Here is a 12,487-nt window from a genome sequence, read left to right on the forward strand (position 1 = left end):
GGCAGTGCGGTGTGAGCGGCAGTGGGCTGACAGCCGGCTGGGCTGCACTGGGCACGCCCTCCTGCACACGGCGAGTCACCGTTCCACCCGGCCCCTGTCCCGTGGCCGTCGGCACCCAGGGCAGACCTCTCCAGGACTGGCAATTCCTCGCAGCTGATGCTGAGCCTTTGGGACCACTGCGGAGGGGACAGGCTCTCGGTGTCGGTGGCATCGGGGTCACTGAGTGTCCGAGTTCCTTCAAGGGCAGCTGCCGGGCACCCTATGACCACCTGCCCGGTTCTTTGGGTGCAGTGTGGACGATGAGACACGGGTTTGTCTGGACGGTCCTGGCAGGACGCACTGGCCAGCTGGCCCTGGCGGCTGTCCTGAGGTGCACACTGTGGGTCCTCACTGTCAGGGCTGTTGCCTGCGGGCGGCTCCCATGGTCATCCTGGGAGGCCGAGCTGGGTTGTGATAGGACAGCTCCTGTGCTTGGGTGTCTGCTGTCCGTTTGTAAAACCTGAACACCAGGCGCCGCCTCCTCGGTGCCTCAGCAGCCGCAGCACCAGTCCCTCCACTCCTCCGGGCTTCCGAAAACTGGGCTGCATCCTTCACTGGCCACCGAGGGTCTTCCGCTGGAGGCCACAGCGGTCTGCGGACTCACAGTGCCCGTGCGGTGGGCAGAGTTTGTCCATCCTTCCGGTTCAGGAAGAGCCCGGAAGGGAAGGGCGAGAGGGGCAGTGGGGGATGGAGCAGGGAACACGGAGGACACCCTTCCTTTGCACCGGCAGCCGCTCAGGGGTGGCCAAGCCCAGGAGGCCTCTGGGACTTTGGGGTGGGAGGGGCTTGTGTGGCTGCTCCTGTGACCCTGGTCTCCCGTCCCCAGGGCACGCACGACGTCCGGCTGGCGTACATCCAGTTCGCCCTGGCCTTCCTGGTCGCCGGAGACGACAGCACCGTGCTGCAGGTGCTGGAGCTGAAAGGTGGGTGAGCCCGCAGCGAGGCAGGTGGGGGCGGTGTCCGCCTGGGCACTCGGGAGGGGCCCCGCACAGCGGTTCTCCAGGTGAAAGCAGCCTGGAGGCCTCGTGCGGGTGAGAGCGGAGGGGCGGGGCTCCTGGAGTCCCCACAGAGGACGGGTGCGGGCGCAGAGACCCCGCAGGCCGCCCCGGCCCCGGCTCCGGCTCTCCTCGGAGCTGGTGTGTGAGCCGGGAAGTGCGGTTGCTGTGGCGGCTCCGCCTCGTGTACGGAGTGTCAGGGGGCGCGGCCGGACCCGGCTGTCTCCCTCCACCAGGCAGGTGCGGTTTCATTAGCTGGCGCCTGCTCCAGTTTCTCGGGGACACCCGTCCTGTGGCTGGGGCCAGCACCTGGGCCCTGCACCGCACGGGCTGCTGTGCAGCGTGGTCCCCTGGGGTCCGGCCCCACGCACAGGGGGCCTCTCCTTTCCTTAAGGGCTCCACGGGTCCTCGTCCACACGGCGCGGGGCCGGGCGGCGTCAGGTCCTGCGGGTGCTGGGCGCACGCTTCCCCCGCCAGTCCTCGCCGGGTCCTTCCCGGAAGGCGAGGGGCGAGGATGCGGGTGGAGGTTTGCTGGGGAGCCCATTCTCCTGCCGGTGGAAACGGGCTCGCTCGCCGCCAGCAGGGCTCACCGAGGGCTGGCGGGGGTCGGGGGCCGGGGGCCGGGTGCTGCGGCCAGAAAGGAGGCGCAGGTGCGCTCACGGGCGACCCCAGAAGCAGTCGCACGGCTGCCGCGTGCGAGCCCCTCCAGCAGAAGTGAGACAGGGCGCAGTGTGGCCAGCAGTGCGGACCTTCCCCGTGGGCTGTGGCGGGCGGTCGCGTGGGCGTGTCTGGTGTTTCCGGTTTTTCTTCCTGTGAGAGTCCCGGGCCTGCCCGTGCAGAAAGCGTGCGCCCGCCGGCACGTGTGGAGGGAGGCTGGACACGCCCTCGTGCCCCGGCCAGTGTCCCCGGTCACCGAGTGACGGTGCGGGCGCCCACGGGGACCCCAGGCCCGCCCAGCAGTCGGGGAAATGGCCGCCGTCACGTTGGCTCCGTCTGGGGTGGGGCGGGCGAGCACGGGTTTGGGGAACCTGTGACCGTAGCACACACCACCGTCTTTGCGACAGTCGGCGGTGTTCAGGTAATGTCACTGACGGCGACGTGAGAAGTGGGAGGACACGTGACCAACGAACCAGGAACCGAGACTGGGAGACGTCCTTGTCTTAGCGGGAGGCGTGGGCACGCCCCCTGCCGGCCGGAGGGCGGAGTTTCGGACGAAGCCGGAGGCCTCGGTTGCAGCGCCCTGTGAGAACTTGTGTTCTGTCGTGCTTTCATGCCCGCACTGTTCCTGAGTGTAACGCTTTGCACTTTCCTTGCAGAGTTTATTCCTTGCATTTTTAGCTCAGGCGTGAAGGAGGACAGGCTCTCCACCGTCAACATCCTGCTGTCCACGCTGAAGACAAAGGTGCGTGTTTGCTGGCCATGTCTCCGCCCGCCGCCCCCTCCTGGGTCTTACAGGACCCACGGCCGCGCATCCGGCTCGCGCAGGCTGTCGCGTGGGCGGGGCGGAAAGCCATCTCTAAAGCAGAAGCGCCCTGCTGCTGCTGCCCCCGCCCCCCACCCCCCAGCTCAGCGGGGCGGCAGGCGCGAGCCTGGGCAGCAGGGGGCGCCGCGGCCGCTGCGGGCTGTTCCCGGCGGTCCTCCCTTGCTCACGGCCCGGCCTGCGCTCGCTCGTGTGGTCCTGAGTTTCCTTTTACACGCGTGTGAGGAGCCCGCAAACCCCGCCGCAAGGATCCCTGTCTTTTTTTTTTTTTTCCATTTAAAGATTACATTATTTTTAGAGAGGGGAAGGGAGGGAAAAGAGGAGAAACATCAGTGTGTGGTTGCCTCTCGTGCGCCCCCTACTGGGGACCTGACCTGGCCTGCAGCCCAGGCCTGTGCCCTGACTGGGAATTACCCGGCGACCCTTTGGTTCGCAGGCCGGTGATCAGTCCAGCTGAGCCGCACCAGCCGGGGCAGGGCCCCCGTCTTCACTGTGGGCTGATTAGAGAAGCTCCCTAGCCCTCCTGACGCAGACAGGTGTGCTGGGGGCGGGGGGCAGCGCCCTGGACTGGCGGTCGGAGGAAAGAGAAATGCTCAGCAGCACTGCACCTAAGCAGCAGTGCTCCCTGGGGGGACGACTGTGTGCCCCACCCCCGTGGGGCATCTGGCGGTGTCCAGGGCCCCTTCTGGCTGCCGGCACCGGGAGGGCACCTGGCACCTGGCAGGGAGAGACCAGGGGTGCTGCCCGACATCCCGTGGTCGCGTGTGCAAGACGGCCCCACAGCCGCCCCCAGGCCCCCGGCGTCCACACTGCTGAGGCGAGGAGCCTGGTTTAAAGTGACACAGGCTACGGTCCCTGACCTGTGTGGCTCAGTGGGCCGGCCGTCGTCCTGCAGACCGAAAAGGTTGTGGGTTCGATTCCTGGTCAGTGCACATGCCTGGGCTGCAGGTTTGGTCCCTGGTTGGGCGGTGTAGAGGAGGCAACTGATTGATAGGTGTGTCTCTCCCTGTCTTTGTTTCTCCCTTCCCCCCTCTGAAATCAACAAAGGAAAAACAATTTAAATGAAGTGCAAGTGACAAGAGTCAGGTTCTTTCACCTCCCAGTTAGCACCGACTTGTTCTAGCAAAGGCGCTCCAGGGGGTGCCTTCCCGGAGGAAGCGCCCAGCCCTCGGGAGGACGGGGGTCTGGCGGTGTGTGTCAGAGGCCGCCCTCCAGGATGTGTGCGGGCCGGGGGCTGGGGCGGCGGTGCTGCAGAGCCGCCCAGGAACACCTGCCAGAGGAACGCAGGCCCCCGGAGGCTCGGAGGGCGGCTTCGGGTGCACCGAGAGCATGCGCCGCGGCTCCCCGTGCGCAGCCAGGCGCCCGCCACAGCCGGAGCAGGGCCCGGCCTGACCGGCCCGCTGGGGCCACTCGGGGGACAGGATGACATTCGGCCCAAGTGGTGTTCCGAAGGATTTTCTCGGGCCGTGGGGAAAGCTCATGCCGCGTACATGGAAGCAGGCGCACCGCTGTCCGGACAGAACCTCAAAGGGGCAAACCCCCACCCTGACCAGTGTGTGCGCATGGGTATGGGGCGGGGGGGGGTGGGGAGACAAAGGGACGTGCCCCAGAGTCCTGGGGTGGCGGGCCTCTTGGTGACTTCGGTCTTGTCCTCACATCGCTCCCTTTTCTTGGCCCAATGTTTTCTCACAAGCCTACGTTACTTTTATCGTGAAAAAAGTCAACCAACGCTGTTTTCAAAACGGAACTCCTTGGACTTGGTTTGTTCCGCTGTTTTCAGGTGGTTCACAACAAGAACATCACAAAAACCCAGAAGGTGCGTTTCTTCACCGGGCAGCTGCTCACCCACATCGCGTCTCTCTACGGCTGGAAGGGGACCGTCGACGTGGACCTGGAGAACGCTGAGGTACCGCCACCTGCTGTCCACCACCCGCCGTCCACCAGCCCTGTGGCGGCATAGGAGCCTCACGGCTGGAGTCCGAGGACCTGCCTTTTTTTTAAATATTTTATTTTTTTTCAAGAGGGGAAGGGAGGGAGAAAGAGGGAAAGAAACCTCAATGTCTGGTTGCTTCTCGCACGTCCCCCCTGGGGACCTGGCCTGCAACCCAGGCATGTGTCCTGACTGGGAATCGAACCGGTGACTCTTCAGGCCGGTGGTCCATCCACTGAGCCGCACCGGCCAGGGTGCCCCTACCTTTCACTGTTGCCTGCCTTTGGCCTGTGGCCGCCTGTCTGGAGCATGTTTTGTGCGTCTGTTACCAGGAAGCCTCGGGGGCTCAATGAAACCACTCCCAAGTGTGGGGCTTTGTGGAAAAGAACCAGAGAAATCCAGTTATTCTTAAGCTTATTTAAAAACACGGGTTTGAACCTGCCCTTCTTAGGAGTATTTTTTAATCTGGGTGTTTTTGTTTATTTTTTTGAAACGGCACCAAGAGTCGAACTGAAGGTGTCTCCTAAGTTGTGGCGGGTCCGAGGAAGGGGCGTCTCTCCCCTGGGGCAGTTACTCAGGCCGTCGGCCTGGGGTTCTCACTGCGCTCTCTGACCCCCAGGCTCCGGCCGAGGATGCGGGGAAGGCCGCGGTGCGGGAGCTGGTGCACGGCTTCCTGCTGGACCTGTGCTGCTCGCTCAAGCACGGCATCAACTTCCACGACGCCTCCCTGGGCACCTCCGGCAGGTGAGGCGTGGTGCCCGCCCCCCCACACACACACGGGAGGGAGGGGCGTGTCCTCGGGAGTCCCGACAGTGCAGTGGGACTGAAAGGGTGGGACTGGTGGTGAGAACCGGTGACGGGGACACTCCCTGGTCTCGGGGGGAAGGTCGGAGACCAGAGGACTTCTGGTCGCGTGTGCCCTCGGGGAAGAGCTCTCGGGGAGCAGTGGGCCTCCACTCAGGCAGGACACCGGGCACCCAGGGAGGTGCTCGGGCACACAGGGGGGTGCTGTCACGCCCACTCGGAGGCCGGGCCCGAGACCAAGGCTGCATTCACCTTCCCACGGCGGCTGCCCTGACACAGGCCTCAGCGCCATCCCGGGGCTGCGGGCGGCCGGGGGTTGGTCACTGTCCTCCAGGTTTGCAGGGAGGCCAGGCCACCTACCCTGCGAGGGGTGGGCTTGGAGTGCAGTCCGGGGGGCTTGGTCCCACACTGCCCCTCCGAACAGTGAGCGGCCCTCCTCAGGGCGGCCTGCCGACCGGCGAGGGCTTTAAAGTTCTGCTCGTCCGCTGGTCCCGTCTCGTAACCAGGACAGTATCGCCGACGCCGCCCGCCCCAGGCATCGAGGCTGAGTTCTGCACCTGGAGCACAGCCCCGTGCTGTCACTCTCTGACGGCCACCGAGGCCTGCCGTCGGACTCGGTGCCGGCCGGCTGCTGCGCGTTTCTGCTCGACCGTGAACACACGGGGCATGTGGTCGCTGTGAGCGACTGGTTTTTACCTTTGGCATTTTATTGTAAGGACGCAGATCGTTTGAGATGCTTTTCTCCCGTCAGGAAACAGGACAGCATGGAGGGGATCCTCCCTGCTCGTCTCGTGACCTTGGCCGTGTTTCAACTGAGGTTGTCATGATTGAACTTGGACACGGTTTCTGTGGTAGATGCCATGCGTACACCACACAGTTCCCCACGTGGGTCCGTGAACTGGACTGTCATCGAATGAGCCCACCCGGTCAGCCTGTGGCTGGGGTCTGCTCACACAGGCTGGGGTTACTCACAGCCCTGAGGCTGTGGGCAGGACACAAGGGTTTGTGCCTCGGGGGGAGGAGGGGACTTTTCTTGTGGTGACGTTCAGGGAAAGCTGGAGAAGGCTGAAAGGCGTGGCCCCAACGGTCCGAAGCCTCACTCCCTGTTGCGGCAGGTCTCCGTGCTGACGTCCCGCCTCAGGGGGGCCTGCGCTGGGGGCCCCGTCTGAACTAGCCCGCTGTTGCTGTCCCATTGCCTGGCTTTGCTTCTGGCCGTGACTGGCCACACCTTGTGTGCTTATTTATGTGCTCGTCTGGTACCTGGCGGGTGAGGATGGGAGCGGAGGCTGGCCCACCATAGGTGCTTGATGGAAGTGAGGCATCACGGTGTGGGCAGGGGTCAGCAGGCTGGCTCTCTGAAGGGCCCAGTGGTCAGTGTTTGAGGCGTGGCGGTCCTCACAGTCTCCCTGGGGACCGCTCAGCTGTGCCGCTGCAGCGCGTTCACAGTGTGGACGTGAGCCGTGGTGCGGCTGACTGGGCGCCGGGAAGCCTGGTCCACAGAGGCGGACGGCGGGCCAGCCTGGGATGAGCCTGCTGTGGTTGGGGGTGCGAGCAGGGTGCCCCTCGCCTCTGCCCCTGTCTGTGAGGTGGAAATAGAGGGCTCTGGCCTCTGCCGGGAGGAGGCGGGAGCAGGCCCTGTGCTCCGGGGAAGAAGGTGCTCTGCATTGTTACATTGTTGCTGAGCGAAGCGCTTTGCGTTGTTACAGTGTCGCTGAGTGAAGTCATCCCCATCGTTACATTGTTGCTAATGAAGTGTTCTATGTTGTTACATCGTTGCTGACTAAAGTAGCCACAGTATTTCTAGCACCCATAGACTTAGATTTACGGTTCCATTCATTTGACAGCACATTGCAAAGCATGTTTTGCCTATGAACTTTTTTCATATCAAGAATTTTAAGCGTGTAAGAAGATGACTTTTTGATCAAAATTTTACTAATTTCTGAAAAACCTGTACTGAATGTGAAGCTCGTCCTGTGGCTCCTTAGATTTAGTCGGTTCATAGGGGGACCCAAAATGGTGAGGTCCCAGACGCCAGCGGCGCGGCACGCATGCGGGGCACCTTCACGGGTTTTCTGGGGTTCCGGGCTTTGCGGTGCCCAGCAGACGTGAAAAGGCTTCTTGTCTTAAACGGTGTCTGGGGAGGCGGTCAGCCCAGGGCCCCGCGGTCCCGGCTGCGTACCTCCTGGGCTGGGGGCCCCTCCTGCAGGTAGTAGTGTGCACGGGTTTTCTGGCTTCTCTTTTTCAATCTTCTTGTTCTTTTGAAGACTGCCTCACCCTGGGACAGCTCCTGAAGATTTTCTCTCCTGCGTTAGCTGCGTTCCGCTGCCGGGCGGCGGCGCGGGGTGCGAAGGGAGGTGGGCACGGAGGGCTAGGGGTTAGGGTGAGGGGGCAGAACGAAGGCCTCCCAGAAGTGACTGACGTCATGGGCACTGCGGACCGCAGCGGGGCCGGAGCGTTTTACGTGAACGCAGCAGTGGTTTCAGAAGAGAGATGCGTTTCCTCTGTTGTGTACTTGTGCACACCCCTGCGTACTTGTTCACACGCCTGCGTACTTGCTCACACGCCCAGTTTTCCTGGGCGGGCGGAGGAGACGGGTGCGTGTGGCCGGGGGCGGGTCGTGCCCACCGATCTCGGGTCCGGCCCTTGCTTCCCACTGGCCTGACTTGGGCAGACGGGGTGGGGACCCCAGGTGGGCGGACACGGGGTCTCTCCCTCTTCCTTGCAAGTCAAATGGGAGGGGGGCAAAGTGGAGGGGCGAAATTCAAGCCCCGCAGTGGGGGGGGGCCCCCCACAGGCCGTGAGAACATCCTGCTTAACCCCATGAGAGACACTGGCCAGACACGGAACTGCTGGGGGCCAGGTGCTCATCCTGGACTCTGCTGCCTGGTGGCGTCCCCTGCTGAGCCCCCACCCACCCTTGCCCCCCCCCCCCCCCAGAGGAGGGAACCTGACGCTGCTGCACTTCCTGCTGGGTCTGAAGACGGCCGCCGACGACGAGCTGGTGGCTGAGCTGGTGGCCAGCATCCTCCGAGTGTGCCCGGACCTGCTGAACAGGTACTTCAAGGAGGCCGGCTTCTCCTTCCTCCCGAGAGCGAAGCCCACCTGGTCCAACAACATGAAGCTCCTGAGCAAGGTGAGACCCCGGGCGGGTGGCCGGGTGACGCACTGACCCGTGACGCACTGAGTGAGCGTGAGGAACTTCCGGCCGGGCCTCTTCGGGGCGGGGGTGGGGGCAGGGCGGGGTGGCGCTGCAAGTCGCGTGCCCTGTGCCCTCTGCCCCTGTGCCCTCTGCCCCCTGCCTGTCCGTCCCGCTGTTCACGGAGCTCGGCTGCGAGGGCCAGACCCTTCGGGTCGGTTCAGGCAGTCTCATCTTTTTCACCCAAATTTGCGGACAGCGGGTCATCAGGAGCCCCAGAGTGAGGCTGGCATGAGTGGGCGTCTGTGTCGGAGGCTCGTTTGTGAGGGCGGCTGTGTGAGCGGCTGGCGCAGCGGCCTCCAGTGGACGCGGGGTCCCCTCGCCCACCAGCGAGGCCCCTCTGTCTCACTCTCCGTCCGTTTGTCTGTGTCTGTCTCTCACACACTCACTGGTCCCTGGCCTGCCCACTGCCGAGTGCTAGGACCGTTTTCTTCCGCCGCGCCCTGGGCGGGGCCCTGCCGTGCCGTGGCCGTCCGGGGAAGGGGGCGGGCAGGTGCTCGGCCTCTGCGGGCTGGGCCAGGCGTCGGTCCTCGCTCCCCTGCTCCCCAGCCGCGCGTCCCGAGGGAAGTCACAGAACCGTTCGGGAGCCTCACGTGGCCGTCTGTAATCACGTCCTGTTGTCCCAAGTGCCGAAAAGAGAGCCTCGTCTGCCCGGTGCCCAGCGGGCGCTGCACCCACAAGCGGTGCTGTGTCATCTCTGGCAGAGACTCGTTTGCCCCCAGGGGGCTCCAGAGGCTCCCGGGCCGCGGGCCGGGCTCTGCTCTGAAGGTCACCGCCCAGAACGGCCGGCTTTGTGGCCCGGCTTCTCTGGCAAGTGGCTCTGCGGGCTGCTCTTCCGGGCCTGGGCCTCCTGTCACCGGGGCCACTGCGCCCGGGGGCTGGCTGCCCCGTCGGCGCCGCACAGCCCCAGGTTTGGTGCGTCACCTCCAGCGCCCGCCCGCTCACCCACTTCCTCCGCTCGTAGATCTACGAGGCCCAGCCGGACGTGTCCCGGGCCTTCCAGACCCGGGAGTTCATCCCTCTGCCCCGCCTGCTGGCCATGGTGATGGTGACCACCGTGCCCCCGGTGTGCAACAAGAGCATGTTCACCCAGGCCCTGAACGTAAGTGCTTGCTGCTTCTAGAACTTTCTCCTCGCCGTGTGCGGGGGATGTTTCTGAGGGCACCAGCCTGACGTGCTGGGTGGCGGTTTGCCCTGGAGCCCCAGGGGCGTCCCCCGCACCCCCTCCAGGGAAGGGACACTCCTGCCGGGGCGAGGCGGCAGCGGGTGCACCTCTCAGTGGTGGGGTTTCCCTGGGAGGGGCCCGAGCAGGGGCCGGGCCCAGGGCTCGGAGGTGTGCCCCCCCCCCACAGTGCAGCCTGCAGGCGTGTGCGGGTCCGACGGGTGCGGGTTTGCCGTGTGTCCCCAGCTGGACAGCAAGCCGGTGAAGCACACGGCCTTGGGCTTCCTCTCCGTGGTCCTGAGGAGGGCGCTGAAGACCATTGACCACTGCCTGGGCGGCGAGGCCTGGCTGGAGCCCGGCGTGTACACGGCCCCGATGATGGAGGACTTCGTGCGGCTCTTCAGGGAAGCCCTGAGCAAGGTGGGCGCCGCAGCCGGGCCGGCCTTCCTGCAGAAGCTTCCAGGGCTTTCCGGAACGCCAGCCAGAAAGGGCACGGGGTGGGGCGTGTGCGAGGCGAAGGGAAGGGGTCCATCCGTGGCCCTGGGGCCCCCCCACCCAGTCCCATCAGGAGGAGCGGGCGTGCCCCACCCCTCCCCCCCCACGCTGCTCCCCGGCTGGTCGGCGGGGCTGCTGGGAAGCCCCTCCGGCCCCCCCCCCAGAGTCATGAGGACGTGCCCCTTGGTCCCGAGGTCTTCTGGGGTGGATGGCCCCCGAGGGACGTGCCGTAGTCTCCAGACTTGCTTTCACCGAGGCCCGCTGCGCACGGTTCCAGGGACGGGGCCTGAGAAGAGCCGCCCACGGCCGGGGCCTGGTCCCGCCTCGCCGTCCCCGCACGCCCGCATGCTTGGCCCCCCGCCCCTCCGGTGTTTCCCCTCGTCAGGGGGTTCTCCTCGCCGGCGTCTCCTCCTCGCCGACGTGACTCCTCCCTCGCAGGTTTTACCAGACCTGAACACCATCGTGTGGGTCTGGCAGTCGCTTAGCAAACAGGACGCAAAGCAGGACGACGAGAAAGAGAAAGGAAAGAAGCGGGACGGCCGGGCTCCTGCGGCCTGCGAGGCGCCCCCGTGTGGTGAGGGCTGGTGTGGCGGCGGGCTGCGGAGGGGCCCGTGTGCCCAATGCTGACGTGTCGCAGACACGCCGGGCCTTTCCGGGCAGGGGGGCGGCAGGGGGGGGCTCCCACGCTGTGCAGGTGGCGGCGGCTGCGTGGTCCCCGATAATCAGATTCGGGGGCACAGACCTTGTTACCAGCCCGGGTGGGGGCTTTGTGTCCTGTGTCCGTGTCCTGCTCACCACCCCCACCCCAGGGCCCAGTGGGGCCAGCACTGCCGGGTGTCCCACTGTTGAGAGGACACGGAGGCACAGGGACACCGTGACCTTGACCTGCCCCGGGTCACAGCACTGAAATGGGGACGTGGACCGGGCCGTCTGCACAGCCTTGACCTCCACTGTGTGCACCCAGGAGTGGGGGAGGGGGTCTGTCCGCGGGCAGGTGGCCGCGCTGGGTCGCGGGTGCCCGACCCGTGCCGCTCGCCGCGGAGGGCGGGGCAGTGCGCTCCCTCACGGGGCCGCTTCCTCCCGCTCAGACGACAACGACGACGCGGAGACCGTCCTCCTGCGAGCCGCCCTGCTCCAGACCGTCTGCCTGTACCAGCAGGTGGTCCCGCACGTGGTCACGCAGTACAACTTCGACTTCAGCAAGCTCCTGAGAGGTGCGGTTCCGGCGTGGGCGGGGCTGCCAGGCTGCGAGTCCGCGCAGGCCTGTGTTGTCAGAGGGCCCGTCTGCCTGCGTCGGTAGCAGGGGACGCCCAGCAAACCCGGCCAGGGACCTTCCCCTCGGAGCCCCCTCCGCGAGGGGCGGGGGGGCCCGGGGGGCGGGGAGCAGTCCGTTCTCGGGCAGGCGCTCCGGCGCAGCCACGGGCTCTACCCAGCGAGCCCAAGTGCGGCCCCCCCCGCGCCTGTAGGCGGAGTGCGGCCTGCCCCGTGGCTTCTCCTCCGTGGGGACGTGTGTCCCGCGGGGTCGCCTCTGTGCCGGGGCCTCGGGAGAAGCCTCGCAGCTCCCAGTGTGTCCAGGCCGTGGGGTGGGCCCCGGCCAAAGCTGCACTTGGCTTTCCAGGTGACTGGGGCGGGGGGGGGGGGCTGCCCTTTTGCTGGGGAAACAGGAAGTTGACTCGAATGGGCCGTCTGGACGGGGTGGCTGTGTCCTTCCCGAGCCGGAGAAGCCTGGACACGGGGCCAGAGGGCAGGGCCCCGTCTCAGGTGCTGCTGTGTGCTCGCAGTCCGGGGGCCAGGCCCGCGCCCCCACGGGGGGTAACGTGAGCGAGAGATTGGAGGGGGCATTGAGCCGTAGGGAGAGGTCGGTGGGCTGAGTGGCAGGTGGGGTTCGGCTCCTTGTCAGGGGTTGGGCTCGGCCTGTGGGGGGCAACCCCAGGACGGGGACCCTGCGTCCGTCCGCCTTTCTGGGCGTGGCGCCCCTCATCTGGGCCTGGCGCTGCCCCCCCCCGAGACCTGACTGCCCTTTCCCGGCCGCAGGTGTCATCTCTGAGCGGGGCCTCGGCGCGCAGGTGCCCCCCGTCCTGCAGCACCATGTCTTGAAGGTGGCCCTGGAGCTTCCCGCCAGCAAGTTCGCGTGGCTGCGGGCCCAGGTGGGATGCGAGCGCTCTGCCCTCCGTCCGCGGCGCACCTGCGGGCGCACCTGCTGGGGGAGGCCCGCCGGGGTGGGAAGGACGCTGGCGGGTCAGGGGCACCGAGGGTGACAGTGAGGGTCCCTGTTTTAGGGGGACATGCACAGAGCAGAGGCCCGGCCCGGTTCGTGAGCCAGGAGGCCGTGACTCTGCTTTTCCAAACCAAGGCACCTAGCCGAGAACACGGCACTGCCGGGCGC

General features: G+C 66.1%; 1 protein-coding gene across 1 annotated transcript in view; it reads left to right on the forward strand.

The window, feature by feature from the left end:
• URB1 (URB1 ribosome biogenesis homolog) overlaps window positions 1-12,487 on the forward strand; it is a 46,213-nt gene that overhangs the window by 6,305 nt on the left and 27,421 nt on the right. Inside the window, exons 5-14 of the mRNA XM_045852555.1 lie at window positions 866-962; window positions 2,351-2,436; window positions 4,295-4,420; window positions 5,064-5,188; window positions 8,186-8,381; window positions 9,409-9,546; window positions 9,853-10,026; window positions 10,540-10,675; window positions 11,190-11,315; window positions 12,136-12,248. Coding sequence (XP_045708511.1) covers window positions 866-962; window positions 2,351-2,436; window positions 4,295-4,420; window positions 5,064-5,188; window positions 8,186-8,381; window positions 9,409-9,546; window positions 9,853-10,026; window positions 10,540-10,675; window positions 11,190-11,315; window positions 12,136-12,248 — 1,317 coding nt within the window. The remainder of the gene's footprint in view (window positions 1-865; window positions 963-2,350; window positions 2,437-4,294; window positions 4,421-5,063; window positions 5,189-8,185; window positions 8,382-9,408; window positions 9,547-9,852; window positions 10,027-10,539; window positions 10,676-11,189; window positions 11,316-12,135; window positions 12,249-12,487) is intronic.

Source organism: Phyllostomus hastatus, unplaced genomic scaffold (genome assembly GCF_019186645.2).
Source record: "Phyllostomus hastatus isolate PE091 unplaced genomic scaffold, TTU_PhHast_1.1 phas_contig_948, whole genome shotgun sequence".
Classification (NCBI taxonomy): domain Eukaryota; kingdom Metazoa; phylum Chordata; class Mammalia; order Chiroptera; family Phyllostomidae; genus Phyllostomus; species Phyllostomus hastatus.